The 15,246-nt window shown below is 45.4% G+C and overlaps 1 protein-coding gene across 1 annotated transcript; it reads right to left on the bottom strand.

Moving 5' to 3' along the window:
* Positions 1 to 762: 762 nt before the first annotated feature.
* PSMC2 (proteasome 26S subunit, ATPase 2) lies at positions 763 to 14,317 on the bottom strand. The gene is made up of 12 exons (XM_039517590.1): positions 14,048 to 14,317; positions 11,175 to 11,212; positions 10,452 to 10,533; positions 6,874 to 6,973; positions 5,924 to 6,055; positions 5,083 to 5,155; positions 4,878 to 4,973; positions 4,500 to 4,664; positions 3,127 to 3,214; positions 1,788 to 1,990; positions 1,144 to 1,240; positions 763 to 1,055 (listed from the first exon to the last, which is right to left on the bottom strand). Exons 1-12 carry the CDS (start codon positions 14,115 to 14,117, stop codon positions 898 to 900), a joined length of 1,302 nt encoding a protein of 433 aa, XP_039373524.1. The 5' UTR covers positions 14,118 to 14,317; the 3' UTR covers positions 763 to 897.
* Positions 14,318 to 15,246: the final 929 nt, after the last annotated feature.

The raw sequence follows: 15,246 nt of genomic DNA on the forward strand, positions 1-15,246 counted from the left end.
AAAATACAGCTGCTAAGAAGCGGGAGGAGGAGCTCTCTGACCACTCTTTAGGCCTCAAAACTAGCTCCTTGGGGTATACTTAACTAGCCTACTCCTCACCTAAAAGCTGGGACACCGCTCTGCTTTGTGTTGCTGATACCAGCCCCTGCCCGCAACCAGGAACTGGAAGACCAGTGATGAGAAACAACAAAAATTAAGTTGTCAGTTTAGTTTGAGATAAAACTTGCTAAAATGTAAGCTCAATGAGAGAAAAAATAGGAAGGAAAAGGTCAAAGAAGGTGTCTCCATAAATTTTTTTGCAAAAAAATCTTAAAAGTTCTCTTTAGCACAATGCCACACAGTGCCGTACTTGAGAACTTAAAAGTAAACTAGAAACAGACTCATTGATTTTCATTAGCCAAGCTAACACTGGCTAAACCAACAACACAGACAAAAGTAAAGTTTCACTTTTAATAGTAATCTAGCACCACATTTTTATGTTACACCCGCCATGCTTCTTGGTTTGTTTTAAGTTGTGATGATAGGGATAGTGCCTTATTTTTGTGTACCATGCTTAGCATGCTGGGGGCACCACCAGAAACTTGACAGTAAAAAAATTTTAAACACAGTGGATTTGGATTATATATTAAACTTAAAATCTAATTGGTTTTGCAGGGTTGTAACAATCCCTGACTGAATCTCAGAGTCGCATCATTTTCCACTACAGCACTGATTAATGAGTGTTGAACACACATAAAAGAAAAATAACTACCTACCAGCCTGTCATTTGGAATTATATATTTTATTTCTAGACTCAGAACAAGATTAGACATCAAACACACCCTCAACAGTTACTCAAGCTTTTTGTTTAATAGCAAGATTAACAACAGGAACATATTTTCCTTTAATTTCAAGAAGTTAGTTGTAGGTCATGTATCTGGGCGTAGCACTGAATTTTGCATACGACTTAATGACTTTGTTCACAGCTTCTAAGAAGTCTTTCTCTGTAGCGATTTTTCGACGTGCTCTGATGGCAAACATGCCTGCCTCTGTGCAGACACTGCGAATTTCAGCACCTTTCAAAGAAGAGGACAGATGGATTTAACACCTGCACATTGCACACTTATACAACAAACAGCGTACAAATCATAGGATTCAACTTACCTGTGCTATTAGGACACAGTCGAGCCAACAACTCAAATCTTATGTCTCTTTCAACACTCATTGAACGAGCATGAATCTTGAATATGTGAGTTCGTCCCTAAAAAAAACAGAAATTAGAGGGTGAGAGGAAAGAATTGATGCAGGGAGCTAAGAAGTGAAGTGGAATGGAGTACTCAGCCTGTGGAACACTGCTTCAGTCTTGTTTCCTACTCCACCTACTGGTAGGAAACTGTAATGCTATTTCTGAACTGGCCTATTTGAGTAGTAGAAAGCAAAGAGTTTATGGCACACAGTAAAGATACTAATTAGAAGTGATCTGACAAGTCATCACAAAAGACCTCCTCTCTCCTTGTAATGCAAATCAAGAGAGGAGGGGGCTAGAACTTTCTAATCTACTTCCTGAGTTGGTCCAACAGAGTCTAGATTTGTTGAGTTGGGAGTACGCTGCAAAGCACAGCTACTGTTCAGGGCTTTGCCTGCGGGGATGGACTCTCATGCTTTTTTTGCACATTTGAACTTCAAGTGTACAGCTCCTTGACAGGTGCTTGTATTATCTCTCCCTAAACTGCAGCAGAATATTAAAGTCTGAAACAACTACTGCTTTGCTCTCTGTTAGCTTAGCATTAAAAACAAGCACTTCTAACCTCAAGATCAGGTAAGCTAAATTCAATCTTCCTGTCCAGTCTTCCAGGCCTCATCAGTGCTGGATCCAAAGTATCAGGTCTGTTTGTTGCCATCAGCACTTTAATATTGCCTCTTGGGTCAAATCCATCCAGCTGGTTGATCAGCTCCAGCATAGTACGCTGCACTTCATTGTCTCCTCCAGCCCCATCATCAAAACGAGCACCTGCAGAGAGGAGACCATTGCACATCAAGACATAGAAAAGGCACTTTTCTAGTGAGAATAAATCCCATTGTCGTTACCAAGAAACAAATGAAGGATATGTTATATCAACAGTCACAGCTGCATGCATGACAATGAATGCATGACAATTACCAAAACCAAATGGTTTATCCCTTCTTATTTGGAATGCATCATCTTCAGCTAAGAGGAAGATAAGCAGGCAAAATATTTGTATCCTTTGTCTGAGGCCTGGTCTACACTGCGGGGGGGATCCATCTAAGTTATGCAACGTCAGCTACGTGAGTAGCTGAAGTCGACGTACTTAGATCGTCTTATCGCGGTGTCTTCACTGCGGTAAGTCGACGGCTGACCCTTACTCATCGACTCCCCCCTGTGCCTCTCACCCTGGTGGAGTACCGGAGTCAACAGGAGAGTGCTCGGCGGTTGATTTATTGCATCTAGACTAGACACGATAAATCGACCCTCACTGGATCAATCACTGCCCATCGATCCAGCGGGTAATATAGACAAGCCCTGAGAGAAATGGGTATTGCTATCGTCAATGAGGAACACACCTACTTTTCTTAGGTTTACAAAATCCATATAACCTTCCCCAAAGCAAAATACATTGGCACCATTAAAGACCAGCTTTTGTGAACAGCCATTGAGCATGCAAATAAATGGGAAGAGATTTTGAGGAAAACAGGTCTGTTTCAGAAGTGTGAAGAAATGTTAAGTTTACATTGTTTATTTTTTTTGTTAAACATTTAAGAAAAATGTTTAAGAATTAAATTGTACAGCAACTTGCTTGTACCGTATTTGTAAGAGATCCTACCTTAAGTTTAGTCACTTTGTACTTTGATTATAGAAATAAATTACTTCTGTTCAGGATTAAATGTGTTCAGATTTTATTAACTATTTCTTGATAGTTCCCTCTGCAGTAAATATAGCTGAGCTGAGGTTAGAGTGACAGTTTTCCTAAGTTTTAATGATTTACAAAGCTGTGATTTATGGAATGCAAGTCCTGATAACGAGGAATTACAATGTGAAAAGAGAATTATAAAATCAAGGAATTGGCATGTAATATTTTTAAAGTTCGCTATATAAAGAATAAAAGCCTATGCATGCTGCAAGCATACCTCCAATGGCATCGATTTCATCAAAGAATATAAGACAAGCTTTCTTAGTTCTGGCCATTTCAAAGAGTTCACGAACCATTCGAGCTCCCTAATAAGAGGATAAGATTTTGTTACAGGCTGGCTCAAGTAAAGATTTTAAAGCAAACAGTGAAGCTTTCCAAGTGATAATTGGAGACTTACGATTATGAAACAACTCCTACTTTTTGATTTGCACATATTTGTACAGCTCTGGCAGGTTTGCGTGCCCCTCAGGATACTTTATCCTAGGCTCACACACAAGCACCAACACAGTTATTTCAGATTAATTTTTTTTTAAGTTCTTATGAGTTTAGTGCTCATGGAAGTTTCCAACCCAACTGCCTGTAAAATAAAGGTCGCTACTTTCGAACTTCAACCACCAGTAGTACAAGCTGCCAACAATAATTTTTCACTCTCATACAGCACTTTTCATCCACAGATCTCAATGTGCTTTGCAAAGGTGGTCAAGTATCATTATGCCAATTTTACAGATGGCTAAATGGAGGCACAGGAAAGTGAAATGATTTGCCCAAGGTCACCCAGCAGGCCAGTGGAAGAAGTAGAAACAGAACCCAGGTCCTTTCATGTCCCAGGCCAGTGTTCTATCTATTATGCCACATACAACTCAACCCTGAACTACAGAGACCACCTATGTGGGTGTGGCAAATAGTTCAAGTTTTATATCTACCCTCTCTTAGCTGCTACTACTAGATACTACTACGAGCCAGCTATCATGGTGGTTTTTGATATGGACATTGTCCTACTGACAATTGAACAGAGGTAATCATCTCTTTCATACAGGCTACTGACCAACTATCAAACAATCACTTTTGGCTTCCAACATGACCTAGGGGCAAAAGGCATCATATGCCATCACCAAACCTCTCAGCTATCTGGTTCCCCTTGTACAGTCTACACAGTGGCATGCACCTACTTGATCCAGTGCTGCCATGAACTGGTGCAGAGTTTGTGAGTATGGAGCAGCAACCTGGTTATATGTCAAGACCACACACACCACACACACTTACTTTAAGATTACTCCATTCACTAGAACTGTGAGAGTCACTTCTTGAGAAGCTTAATGATAATTCAGGGTGGGATTTTCAAACCATTCAGCACTGACCTAATACCAATGAATGCTTTTAAAAATTTCAGATGTAGCGTAACCAAGATTTTAAGATTTAATTGTTTTAGGGTTGTCAGACTATTACCTGCAATTATATGCTTTGTAGTTTTTATGCCTCCTTGAGTCTACGAAACTTAGTTTATTTAGTTGCAATGTCTATTAAAACGCTTGGCCTCCACCACTTGGAGTTGGCAGTTTGTTCCACCTTTTACATAATATTTGGTATTACCTCTCCTACATATTTCTGCACCAATTCAGATCCAATCACTCTGATGAAGCAGGCATCAGTCCTGTTAGCAACAGCACGGGCACAGAGGGTTTTGCCTGTACCAGGTGGCCCAAAGAGAAGTACTCCTTTGGGGGGCTCAATCCCAAGGTTAACAAACCTCTCAGGCTGCGAAGGGAAGAAACAGGAGATTAGAATCTTTATTTGCAGATTGGTGATAAATCAGCTTTGCTAATGAAATAAAAAATAAGCTAGTCCATTTTCACTGAAAAGCTACTTTTAGCTTTGCTGGGGACATCTCAGTACTTGGAAAGGCATGACAAGTCGTCATATGAAGAAAATGTTATCAAAACATTGAGTCACAATCTATGAGTTACTTACATGAAGCAGAGGGGTTTCAACCACCTCTCTCAGCTTTTCAATCTGTTCTTTGCAACCACCAACATCGCTGTAAGTGACATCAGGTTTTTCCTCTACCTGCATAACAAACAGATAAGTGCACATTTGAACAACTTGCTATAACTTGCAATAGCCGAATTCAGCCAGAGAAGTTTGAAAAAGCATAATAAGCAAAGGGAGTTCTCACCTGCATCATAGTAACCGTTGGGTCAATCTTTGGAGGCAAGGGGATATGGATCTGATACTTGTTTCTGTCCACACTGGTGGGAAGGTGTAAGAAGAGCATTATTTTCATTTTAATACTCCTCACGCTAACACAACTGAACTGTAATTTAAACAAAAACCCTCTGTAATGTGAAGGGGTAAAATCCTGCTAGTTCTCTTTTCTCCAGCATCAGCCTGAGACCATCCCTAAGAAATTGAGAATTCCCATGGAAAGGAATTCCAGTCTGTTTTGAAAAAGTAGAAACAGCACTTTGGACATATGGAAACATTTCCAAGACCCCTGAGCTGCCCAGAGCCACAGCAGTCCACCAGGTGGGCAGCTGGGAAGCCTAGGCATCCATGGCTTCCAGGCTGCTGAGAAGTCACGAGCCTGGAACCCCAGGTACCAAGAAGCCGCAAGCCTGGAGTTCTCTGCTCTCTATCAGCCTGCTGAAGTGCTTGGAGCCTGAAAGCCCGGGCTGCCAAGGAGATGGGCGGGCAAGCTGGCAGGCAACCAACAGTTTTGAAACCTGCCTGGCAGGCAAGGTTCCATCTGAACCCTGCCTGGTTTCTGTCAGAATTTCATCCTGTGGAATATTTCAATTTTGACAAATCAGCGTTTTCCAATGGAAAACATCAGAAAGTTTCCCACTAACTCTACTACTGTGTATATAATTACATTTCAGTGATACCAGATGACACTCAACCAGTGAATATGACTGACTGCAGAACACTAAACTGTGAGACTAAATCATTACATCTTAAAGGAAAGGAAGCTTCTGTCTATTGTTACTTACTGGTCTTAGAAGTCCGTCTTTACTTACCCAACTCTCATCCCCTCTTCAATGTCAGTAGGTGCTACCTGATCACTGAGGTCCACCACAAATTTGGCAAATTGTTTGACATTGATAATGTACTTGGGATCCTCGGAATCTGCATTGATTATCTTTGTACACCTAGCAGAAAAGACAGTTAACTAATGCAGGCCATGAGTTAGACAAATGAAGCTTCTTGTTACTTCCACAAGCATCAAACAATCAATTATTAAAGATGCTTGGTTTGTACTCTTAAGTGCCTTTATGAAATCATACAGCTAAGGCTACGATTAATCATGGATACTTTTAGTAAAAGTCACAGACAGGTCACAAAAATGCACAGAAGCGTGACCTGTCCCTGACTTTTAGTAAAAAATGTTCATGACAAAACAGGAAAGGAGAAGGGCCCAGCACCCTACCCTGCTGTGGGGCTGGGAGCTGCGGCCCCTGCCCAGTGGCAAGGAGCTGCAGGGGTCCCCAGCATCCACAGGGTCTGGGGAGCTGCCGGGAGATCTTTCCCCCCCCTACCCCCACCCCGCCGCCGCCCACACAGGACTGGGGAGCTGCCGGGGGATTCCCCCCCCAGCAGCCACCACGGTGTACCCTGCAGCTCCCAGCGGCTGCAGGCTGAAGTCACAGATTCCGTAACTTCCGCAACCTCTGTGACCAAATTGTAGCCTTACATATAGCTGGTATGTTTGTGATTTTATTGTTGTAGTGCTGTAACTCATAATCCTATCACTATTCCAACTATGGCATACTTCTCATATTTCATAAAGGTTAACACGTGAGCATTTAGATACCACAGTGAGTGGCTCCTTAGAAATACATAAAAATCAATTTAAGTTTTTACCAGGTGTTATGTGGGAAGAAGACAGGTGCTGCAGATAGAATTATAAATGCTATGTATTTTATAATACCACATAGCTCATATGACAGGATCCACAGAACATACATACCTGGCTACCTGTAGTGGCTGCTCACTTTGCAGAGTTTGCTTATCTGCAGCCAGATCCCAGAGGGCAGGAGGGGCCAGGCCTGTGTCTGACTCCTTGATCCCTACATAGAAAATAGCACAGTTAGAAGGAAAAGCCAGTTCACTGATCACATCAATGATATTTCACACTCGGTGTTCGACAAACATTACCCACCAGTCACATTAGAGAAAAGGGCATACGCTGAGAGGAAGCTTTTACAGGTACTTTAAATGTGACCTGCAAAGGGAAAACTCTGGGATTTATGCCAGTTTATTTCATGATGTTCCAGAAACAGTCTAAAAAGCTCTCTCTCCCCCCACCCTAATATTATTATTATTATTTTTTAGAAACTCAGGTCTTGTCCATAAAGTCTGCTAAGCGAGAACAAGGTAGACAACTGGAGAACTAGTAGGGTGACAGTAAGCATACCAGTGAAGTTAATCATGATTTAGAGGGAAAGTGATTTTTGTTCAAATTATTGTAAACGTTATAATTCAAGTATCTTGTAAGTAAGTACTTGGAAGAAGAAACATTTTTAAGATTAAACACTCAGCCTGTCAAGTCAGAACTGAGAGCTCACAAACACACATCTGAGCCCACCACCATGTCCCACACAAAAACAGGGAAGACAAAAGTCAATATTCCCTGTATTTTTAATGTTTAAAAGGGGGGAGGGGGCTAGTGACTTTTCTGGCTTCTCTACACATCATAAAGCAGCAGAAGAGGGCATAAATCCAGATTTTCCACCTCTCCTTTGCAGATCACCTTTAAGAGTCTTAAAGCCAACTCTGGAGCTTAAATACGAAGTATATATGAAACACAAGCATAGTATCCAGTTTTACAGGTGATGGACATTCGATCAATAAATCAGAATGAGGCCCTTAACACGTAAGAGATCCATGACACAGAATATTAGTTTTTGCTTCATAGAAGATGTGACATAATGAAAGAATAACACAGTGAACTTACAGTTATAATGCACATACAGTCAGAGAGTTTAAGGCCAGAAGGGACCACTAAAGGCTGACCTCCTGTATATCATAGGCCATTAACACTGCCCAGCACCTGCACACTAAACCAACAGCCAAAATTAGACTAATGCCTTGCAGCCCACAGGAGACTAGACTATCCTGTGCCACAGGCAGAGATTAGGAAGGTCCGAGATGTACCAGTGCCTGAGTCCCTGCAATGGCAGAGAAATGATTACATGAGATATACCCAAATAATCCCGGCAATTGACCTGCACCAACACGCTGCAGACAAAGGAGAAAAACACCTATGGTCACTGACAATCTGACCTGAGGAAAATTCCTTCCTGACACCACACTTGGCCATCAATAGGACCCTGAGCATGTGAGCAAGAACCAGCCAGCCAAGCACCTGAGAGAGAGAATGGTTGGTGCCACCTCCGAGCCCCTTGCCCTCCCCATTCAATGTCTCATCTCCAGCTGGAGCCATCTCAACCTTCACAGAACACATTGGAGAGGGAGGTGGATTTTCTTCCTGACCCCTGCCTGTAATTGCCTGAAACCCTGAAGCACAAATTTTAGGACTGGAAGTGAGCCCCAGGGATGTTGAGCCTTACCTGCTACTGTCACAACCAACCTTGTCATACAACTGCACTGATAAATTTGTCCAGATGTCTCTTAAAACGAATTAAGTTGTTTGCCCCCACACCTCCTCTTAGGAGGCTGTTCCAGAACCTTACCCCTCTGATGGTCAGAAACCTTCTAATTTCCAGCCTGAATTTGCTCATGGCCAGTTTATAGCCATTTGCTCTTCTAGCTCTCCATCCTTCCTGGTATTTACCCCTAATGCATTTATAGAGAAAAATCATACCCCACTCAGCCTTCTTTTTGTGAGACTACACAAGCCAAGCTCTTCTAGTCTCCTCTCATAACACAGGCCCTCCATTCCCCAGTCATCCTAGTAGCTATTCTCTGCACCTGTTCCAGTTTAAATTCATCTTCCGTGAACATAGCTGACCAATATTGTACACATCATTCCAAATGTAGTCTTACCATGGCCTTCTATCATGGCATTAATATTGCTCTCTCTCCTAGAAATGCCTTGCCTAATCACACTTCTTAGGATCGCATTTGCCTTTTTCACAGCTGCATCACATTGGTGGCTCATAGTCATCCTGTGATTAACCCACACCCCCAGGTCTCCCTCCTCTTCTGTCACTTCCTACTGATGAGTAGATACCTGCGGACCATTTTTGTGGATAGTGGATTGGATGCAGATACAACCGCACTGGGCTCTACTCACCAGCAGCACCTGGCCACGGCGTCCTGATTGAGGTCATTACTAAAAGTATTAAATAAGATTGGTCCCAAGACCGATCCCTGAGGAACTCCACTAGTAACATAACTCCAGTTCAGTAATTCACCTTTCAGCACAACCTGCTGCCTACTCCCATCTAGCCAATTCCTTATCCACCTTACAATATTGTACTGATCCCCTCTTCCCTCATTTAACTAATAATTTCCTATGTGGTGCTGTGTCAAATGCACTTCCCTTATCTAAAAAAAAATCAGTTATTTTCTCAAAGAAGGAAATCAGTTTAGTCTGGCATGATCTACCTTTGGTAAAACCATGTTGCATTATCTCCTCTTTACCAATTACCTCTATGAATTTAATTATTCTTTCCTTCATGATTTGTTCTAAAACTTTGAATACCACTGAGGTCAGATTAACAGGTCTGTATTTCCCAGATCACCTTTTTTCCCCCTTTCTTAAATACATGTATGGTGTTGATTATACTCCAGTATTATCCTCGGATAGATTTATTAAAAATTCTTGCTACTGGAAAGCAGTAACGTGTGCCAATTCTTTCAGTATTCTGAGATGGAAACTGGTCCCCCCACATTGAGCACATTAAACTCTTTACATTCTTCTTCCACCTCTATGTGAACATTTCCATTTCTAGACACTCATTTCCATCAGCCATATTGCCTTCATGCACATTTCATATTAGCATTGTTATTGAAAACCGAGGCAAAGTATTCATTTAGTTTTTGGGACATACATAGATTATCTTTAATCTCCTATCCCACAGTGCATAGTGGCCCAATCTCATCCTTCCTTATACTTTTTATTTATATAACTAAAAAAACCTCCTCTTATTTATTTTTATTTTCCTTGGCAAAAACTAATTCAGCTTGGCTTTTAGCAATTCTCACGTTACTCCTGCATTTACTAGCCTCCAGGATGTAGCTTTCTTTGCTAATCAACTCCTTTTTCTATTCCCTATAGGCTCTCTGCTGACTCCTAATAACCTTTTGATATGGTTATTAATCCAGCTGGGTCTGGAACCTTTCCGTACAAGTTTCTCTTCCCCTTTCTTGGGATGCAAATTTTAGATAGTTTTTGTTTAGCTGATTTGAAGAAACTCCAAGCCTCTTCCGCATTTAAGTCCTTGAGCTATTCAGTCCGGTGACTTCTTTAACCCTCTCCCTTAGTTTCCCAAAGTCTGCTCTTTTGAAATCAAATATCACAGTTGTCTACCTGGTTTTGATTAACTTTCTATTAAATTTTACTTTAAGAAAAGCACATACCAGTGAGCTCATTAATTTTCTTAAGTAGCTGCTGAATATCATCTTCTACCTGTTTAATCTGCCTTGAGTACGTGCTCTGGCCCTAGAACAGAAGAATAATTGTGTGCACTTCAGTAACTTAAGAAAAACATGTACACATATTTATGCATGCTAGACAGTTACTAACTTCTGTTGAGATGGTCAATATAGTTATTTGTTAACCTCAGAGATTAACTTGACCTTGATATGTAGTTTTTTAAGTCAGTATTGGCTTGAAAACCAGTCCTGATATTAAAACACAGAGTCAAATGTCCATTGTTACAAACAGGAACCAAAATAGACGTAAATTATATTAATAATTTATTCTCAAATTCAGGCCCATTTCATTTACACAAAGGCACATAAAATTCTCTAGAAGTGTAAAGGGTAAATGAAATTCAGGCCACTGATAGATATTTTAAAACAGAAATACAAGAAATTGCAAACATAAGTTATTTGGTCAGTTTCTTCACAGATGAGTAATATTTAAATCTGTAGGGGGTTTGTTGTTTTTGGGGTGGGGAGAGAATGCTTTAGGAGAGAGAGGTTGTAGAGATGGAGTAAATTTTAAAGAGGAACAGGGAAACAGATTTACTGGTTATTTCCAAATAAGATCAGTTTGGAAGATACTGTTTTGCCTTGATTTGGTTAGTTAATTAGATTTTCATGTTTTTCTTTACCATTCTAGTTATGTAGGATACTTACATAGGTTTTCAGCAAGGCAATATCCCCTTCATCCAATGCTGAAACAAGATACACAAGAATTAGCTTTCAGTTGTAAGAACAAAATTAAATGTGTCTAGATTTTGTTTCTAAAGATGTGAATTCAGACACCCACAGAAGCCCTATGATATGGGGGGAGAGGGTTGGTGTTACTTTGTTTTTTTTAAACACTAAACCAGAGTACCATGCAATAAAGCCAGATGCCCATGACAAGCAAGAATTAGACAAGTTCTCCAGCTACTTGCAGGGATGAAGTAGTGCTGCACTGTTATTTATCACGCACCCACACTAAGCCAGGCATCTCAATGACCAACATGAAAGCAGTCTGTCCAAAAGAGCTTATGAGCTAAAGAGTCTATATATAAACAAGGGACTGGAGAAAAGGAAATAACAAATAAGCAAACTGATCAAGTTCTGCTTCCTGACAGTCTCAACAATTATCCAAAATCCAGATGTCATTTGTTCTGATACTAACCTCTCATAGATACTTGTACAACTGTACATAACTAAATGCATACCAGCATCCTGATTACCAGCCAAACACTGCATTTCGGTGGTGGGAAGAACAGGACTCTATTTCAAAATCTAAGACACACTTGTGCTGAAGTTACCAACAAACAAGGAGTAGGAGTCATTACATCAATCCAATAATTTGATTGTAAGAGGGCAGGATGTGACACAAAGGTTTTGCAGGTGACGTACAGAGGTCCCCAAAAAAGCGTGATTCCCTCCCCGTTTATTCAGTGCTTGACAGTAAGGTAGACGGTGTTGGCACGTGAGCACAGCGACAAATATGTTTGCTACACGACGCTCACATTTCTGAGCGATCCTCACTGCAGACAGCACTGGGGGCTGATGTTTACTCATATAGTGCTTTTTCCATCAGTAGATCTCCAAGTGCTTCACAATCTTTAATGTAACAAGGAGTCCGGGGCAGCTTATGCCCAAATAAATCTGTTAGTCTTTAAGGTGCCACCAGACTCCTTGTTTTTGTGGATACAGACTAACACAGTTACTCTGTGATACTTGACACCTTTAATGTAGTTAACCTCCCAATACCCCTGGGAGGTAGGGAAGTGCTATTACCCCTGTTTTATGGAAAGGGAATGGAGGCCTAGACCCATTAAAGGTGAGGTCCACAAAGGTACTTAGGTGCCTAAACCCTAGACTTCAGCACCTAAGTCCCAGTTTTGGTTCTACTGTGATCCAAGGAACTCCCACCAAATCCTGTATGCGCCTAAGCTCCAGAGCAAATCACGAACGGGGGAAATGAGAGGCATTTGGCCTTATCTTGCATGTGGAACCCAATTCACCAAGCGACCTCTGAGTACACATACTGGATCAGGTCCCACTCAAAATCTGCCTTGAGGAGGTGGTGATAGTGCTGCAGCCCACCTTATCAATACATAGATAAATCATTATACAGTCACTGGGTTAGAGAGTCCAGTGGTTAGGGCACCCACACAAGAAATGAGAATTCTAGGGTTCAGCCCCCCCATACCAATGACTCTGTCCACACTGGAACACCTTCAACTGGAGAGACTGACAGAGCTGCACATAAGAATATCCAGTAGCTCAGCGGTTAGCGCACCCACCACAAAGATAAGTTTGAACAGGGGTATCCCACCTTTCAGGAAAGTGGTGATATTGGGCTAAAAGTTATGGGGTGCACACAACCCCCTGCTCCCTGTCTTGTGGAAGGAGACAGACCCCTAACTCATTGCTGGGTCCACTTTGCTAAGACTTCCCTCCAGCCTGGGCTTAAGCACCTATATTTGAGTGTGGTGGGGTTTAGATCAGGGCCGGCTCCAGACCCCAGCGCGCCAAGCAGGCACGTGGGGCAGCATTGTCCCGGCAGGGCGGCATTTGGCTCCGGCGGACCTTCCGCAGTCATGCCTGCGGGAGGTCCACCGGAGCCCCGGGATGAGCGGACCTGCCGCAGGCATGACTGCGGAGGGTCCTCTCTTCCCGCGGCTCCACTTGAGCTCCCGCAGGCATGACTGCGGCGGGTGTGCTGGTCCCGCGGCTCGGACGGAGCTCCCGCAGGCATGCTCCACCGGAGCCGCAGAACCAGCGCACCCGCTGCAGACACTTCTGCCCCGGCTGCGGGACCGGGGAAGGGCGGCGAGCGCGCTGCCCTGCTTGGGGCGGCGTAATTTCTAGAGCCGCCCCTGGTTTAGATTATGCTCTCTGGTCAGTGTCGCCCATTGACTTGGGCAGCAATCTGCCTAGCACGCTGAGTGTGTGGCTTGCATTTCTCTCCCCCTGCTCCTTGTATAAGGAGAGGAGGACCCAAACTCAGGCTTGGTAGAGTTCGGTGATTTTCTCGGCACTGTGATGCCCAACTCCCTTTGAAGATCCCAGCCTCGAGGGTACGTCGACCCGGGGATAGAAGCCCTGCGGCACAGATCAGCTGACCCAGGCTCCCAGGGCTCAAGCGGGTCTAAACATTACTGGGTAGACGGTCGGGCTCACACGCCGCCTTTTCTCAGACCCGGGCCAGCCGCAGCGCAGACGTCCCCGAGAGACCTGCCCCGGGTCGCTGCCAAGCCCCCCGGGCGCACGGGGAAGGCTGGGCAGCTGCTGGCCCTACACAAGCCGAGTGGGACCCGGAGTCCCGGGCGCTGCCTGCGCGAGGTGAAGGAAGTCACAGGCTCGCTCTGCGGCTCGGCTCCCTGCCCGGCTCGCCGGGCCCTAGCGGCGGCCAGGCGCGGCCAGGCAGATCGAGGCCCCGCGCGGCTGCGGGTGTCTCCGGCGCGGCGAAGCCCAGAGGGGAGCGGGGCCCGGGCAGGATACAGGCCCCGGACGCCCCGCGGCCCGGGCGGGTAGGAGGCCGCGGCCGCCCGGCCCCTCACCGCGGATGGGTTTATCCTCCTTCTCCTCCTCCTTGGTTTTGCGCTGATCGGCGCCCAGATAGTCCGGCATCCCGGCGGCCAACGGAGCCCTTCAAGCGTCGCCTCCCGGTCCCGACACACTGCGCAGGCGCCGCCCCGCCCCCGGATGCATTACACAGCACCTCACCCAGCTTCCGCTCCGGCCGGGCTGACCCGGGGGCGCAGGCCGCTTCCGCCACGCCCTGGAAAGCAGCCCTGCGGGGGACAGTATTCGGGGCCACCGGCCGGAAGATGGAAGCTGGCCTCGTGCAAGCGGGTTCTGTTCCCCCGGCATCGCTTCCGGTTGGGAGGGAGTGGTGCTGCAGGGCTTTCTTCCCCCGCCCTCGAGTGCCAGCCGGCGGGGTTCCTGCGACTGCGTGTCCACTCCACGGAGGAGGCAGCACGTCAGTCCGCCCGCTGGCCCGCCATAGGCGGCAGGTTATATGTTTGTGCGGTGCCCGGGCTCCAGGAATATTCAGGAGCCGGGTGCTCTGCTCCAGCAATATTTGGAGCTGGGTCTCTCCCCCGGCCCTGCCTGGATCAGGCCAGGTCTCCCCGCCGCTGCGACCCTGCCTGGAGCAGATCTCAGCCCCCGCCCGCCAGGCTGCGTCGCGTCCCTGCCTGAGAGAAATAAGCACGCGCCTCTCCCCTGCTTGCTCTGTGCTGCTGGAGATCGCTCCGGGCAGAACGGCTGTCTGCTGCCCCAGGGTCCTAGTGCCTGCCATTCACTAATGGCAAGGCAGGCTGCCCTCACCCTGAGCCTCCAACGCACCCTAATCCTCAGCCCCAGCCCTGAGTGCCCCCACATCATGAACCCCATCCCCTGCACCCTAATCCTCAGCCCCAGCCCTGAGCCCCTCCTGCATCATGATCCCCTCATCCCCAGCCAGAGCAGCCCAGAAGGTGCACCCCTCCCCTCCACCCCACACCCTTCCTAACCCCAAACCCCTGCCCCAGCCCAGAGCCTGCACCCAGCACCCAAACTCCATCCCAAAGCCTGCACCCAGCCCAGGATCTGCACCTGAGACCCCTCCCTGGGCCTCGTGCCCTGGTCCCAGCCACCGGCACCTCAGGGGAAGCAGGGCGGCAGGCAAACAAGGCACCAGCATTATTCCTGCACTGGGCCCCTGGTGTGCAGCTCCCGGTGCGGCCCCTCAGGGACCCCGGCCGGAGCTTGGCTT

Source organism: Mauremys reevesii, linkage group 1 (genome assembly GCF_016161935.1).
Source record: "Mauremys reevesii isolate NIE-2019 linkage group 1, ASM1616193v1, whole genome shotgun sequence".
In the NCBI taxonomy this organism is placed as follows: domain Eukaryota; kingdom Metazoa; phylum Chordata; order Testudines; family Geoemydidae; genus Mauremys; species Mauremys reevesii.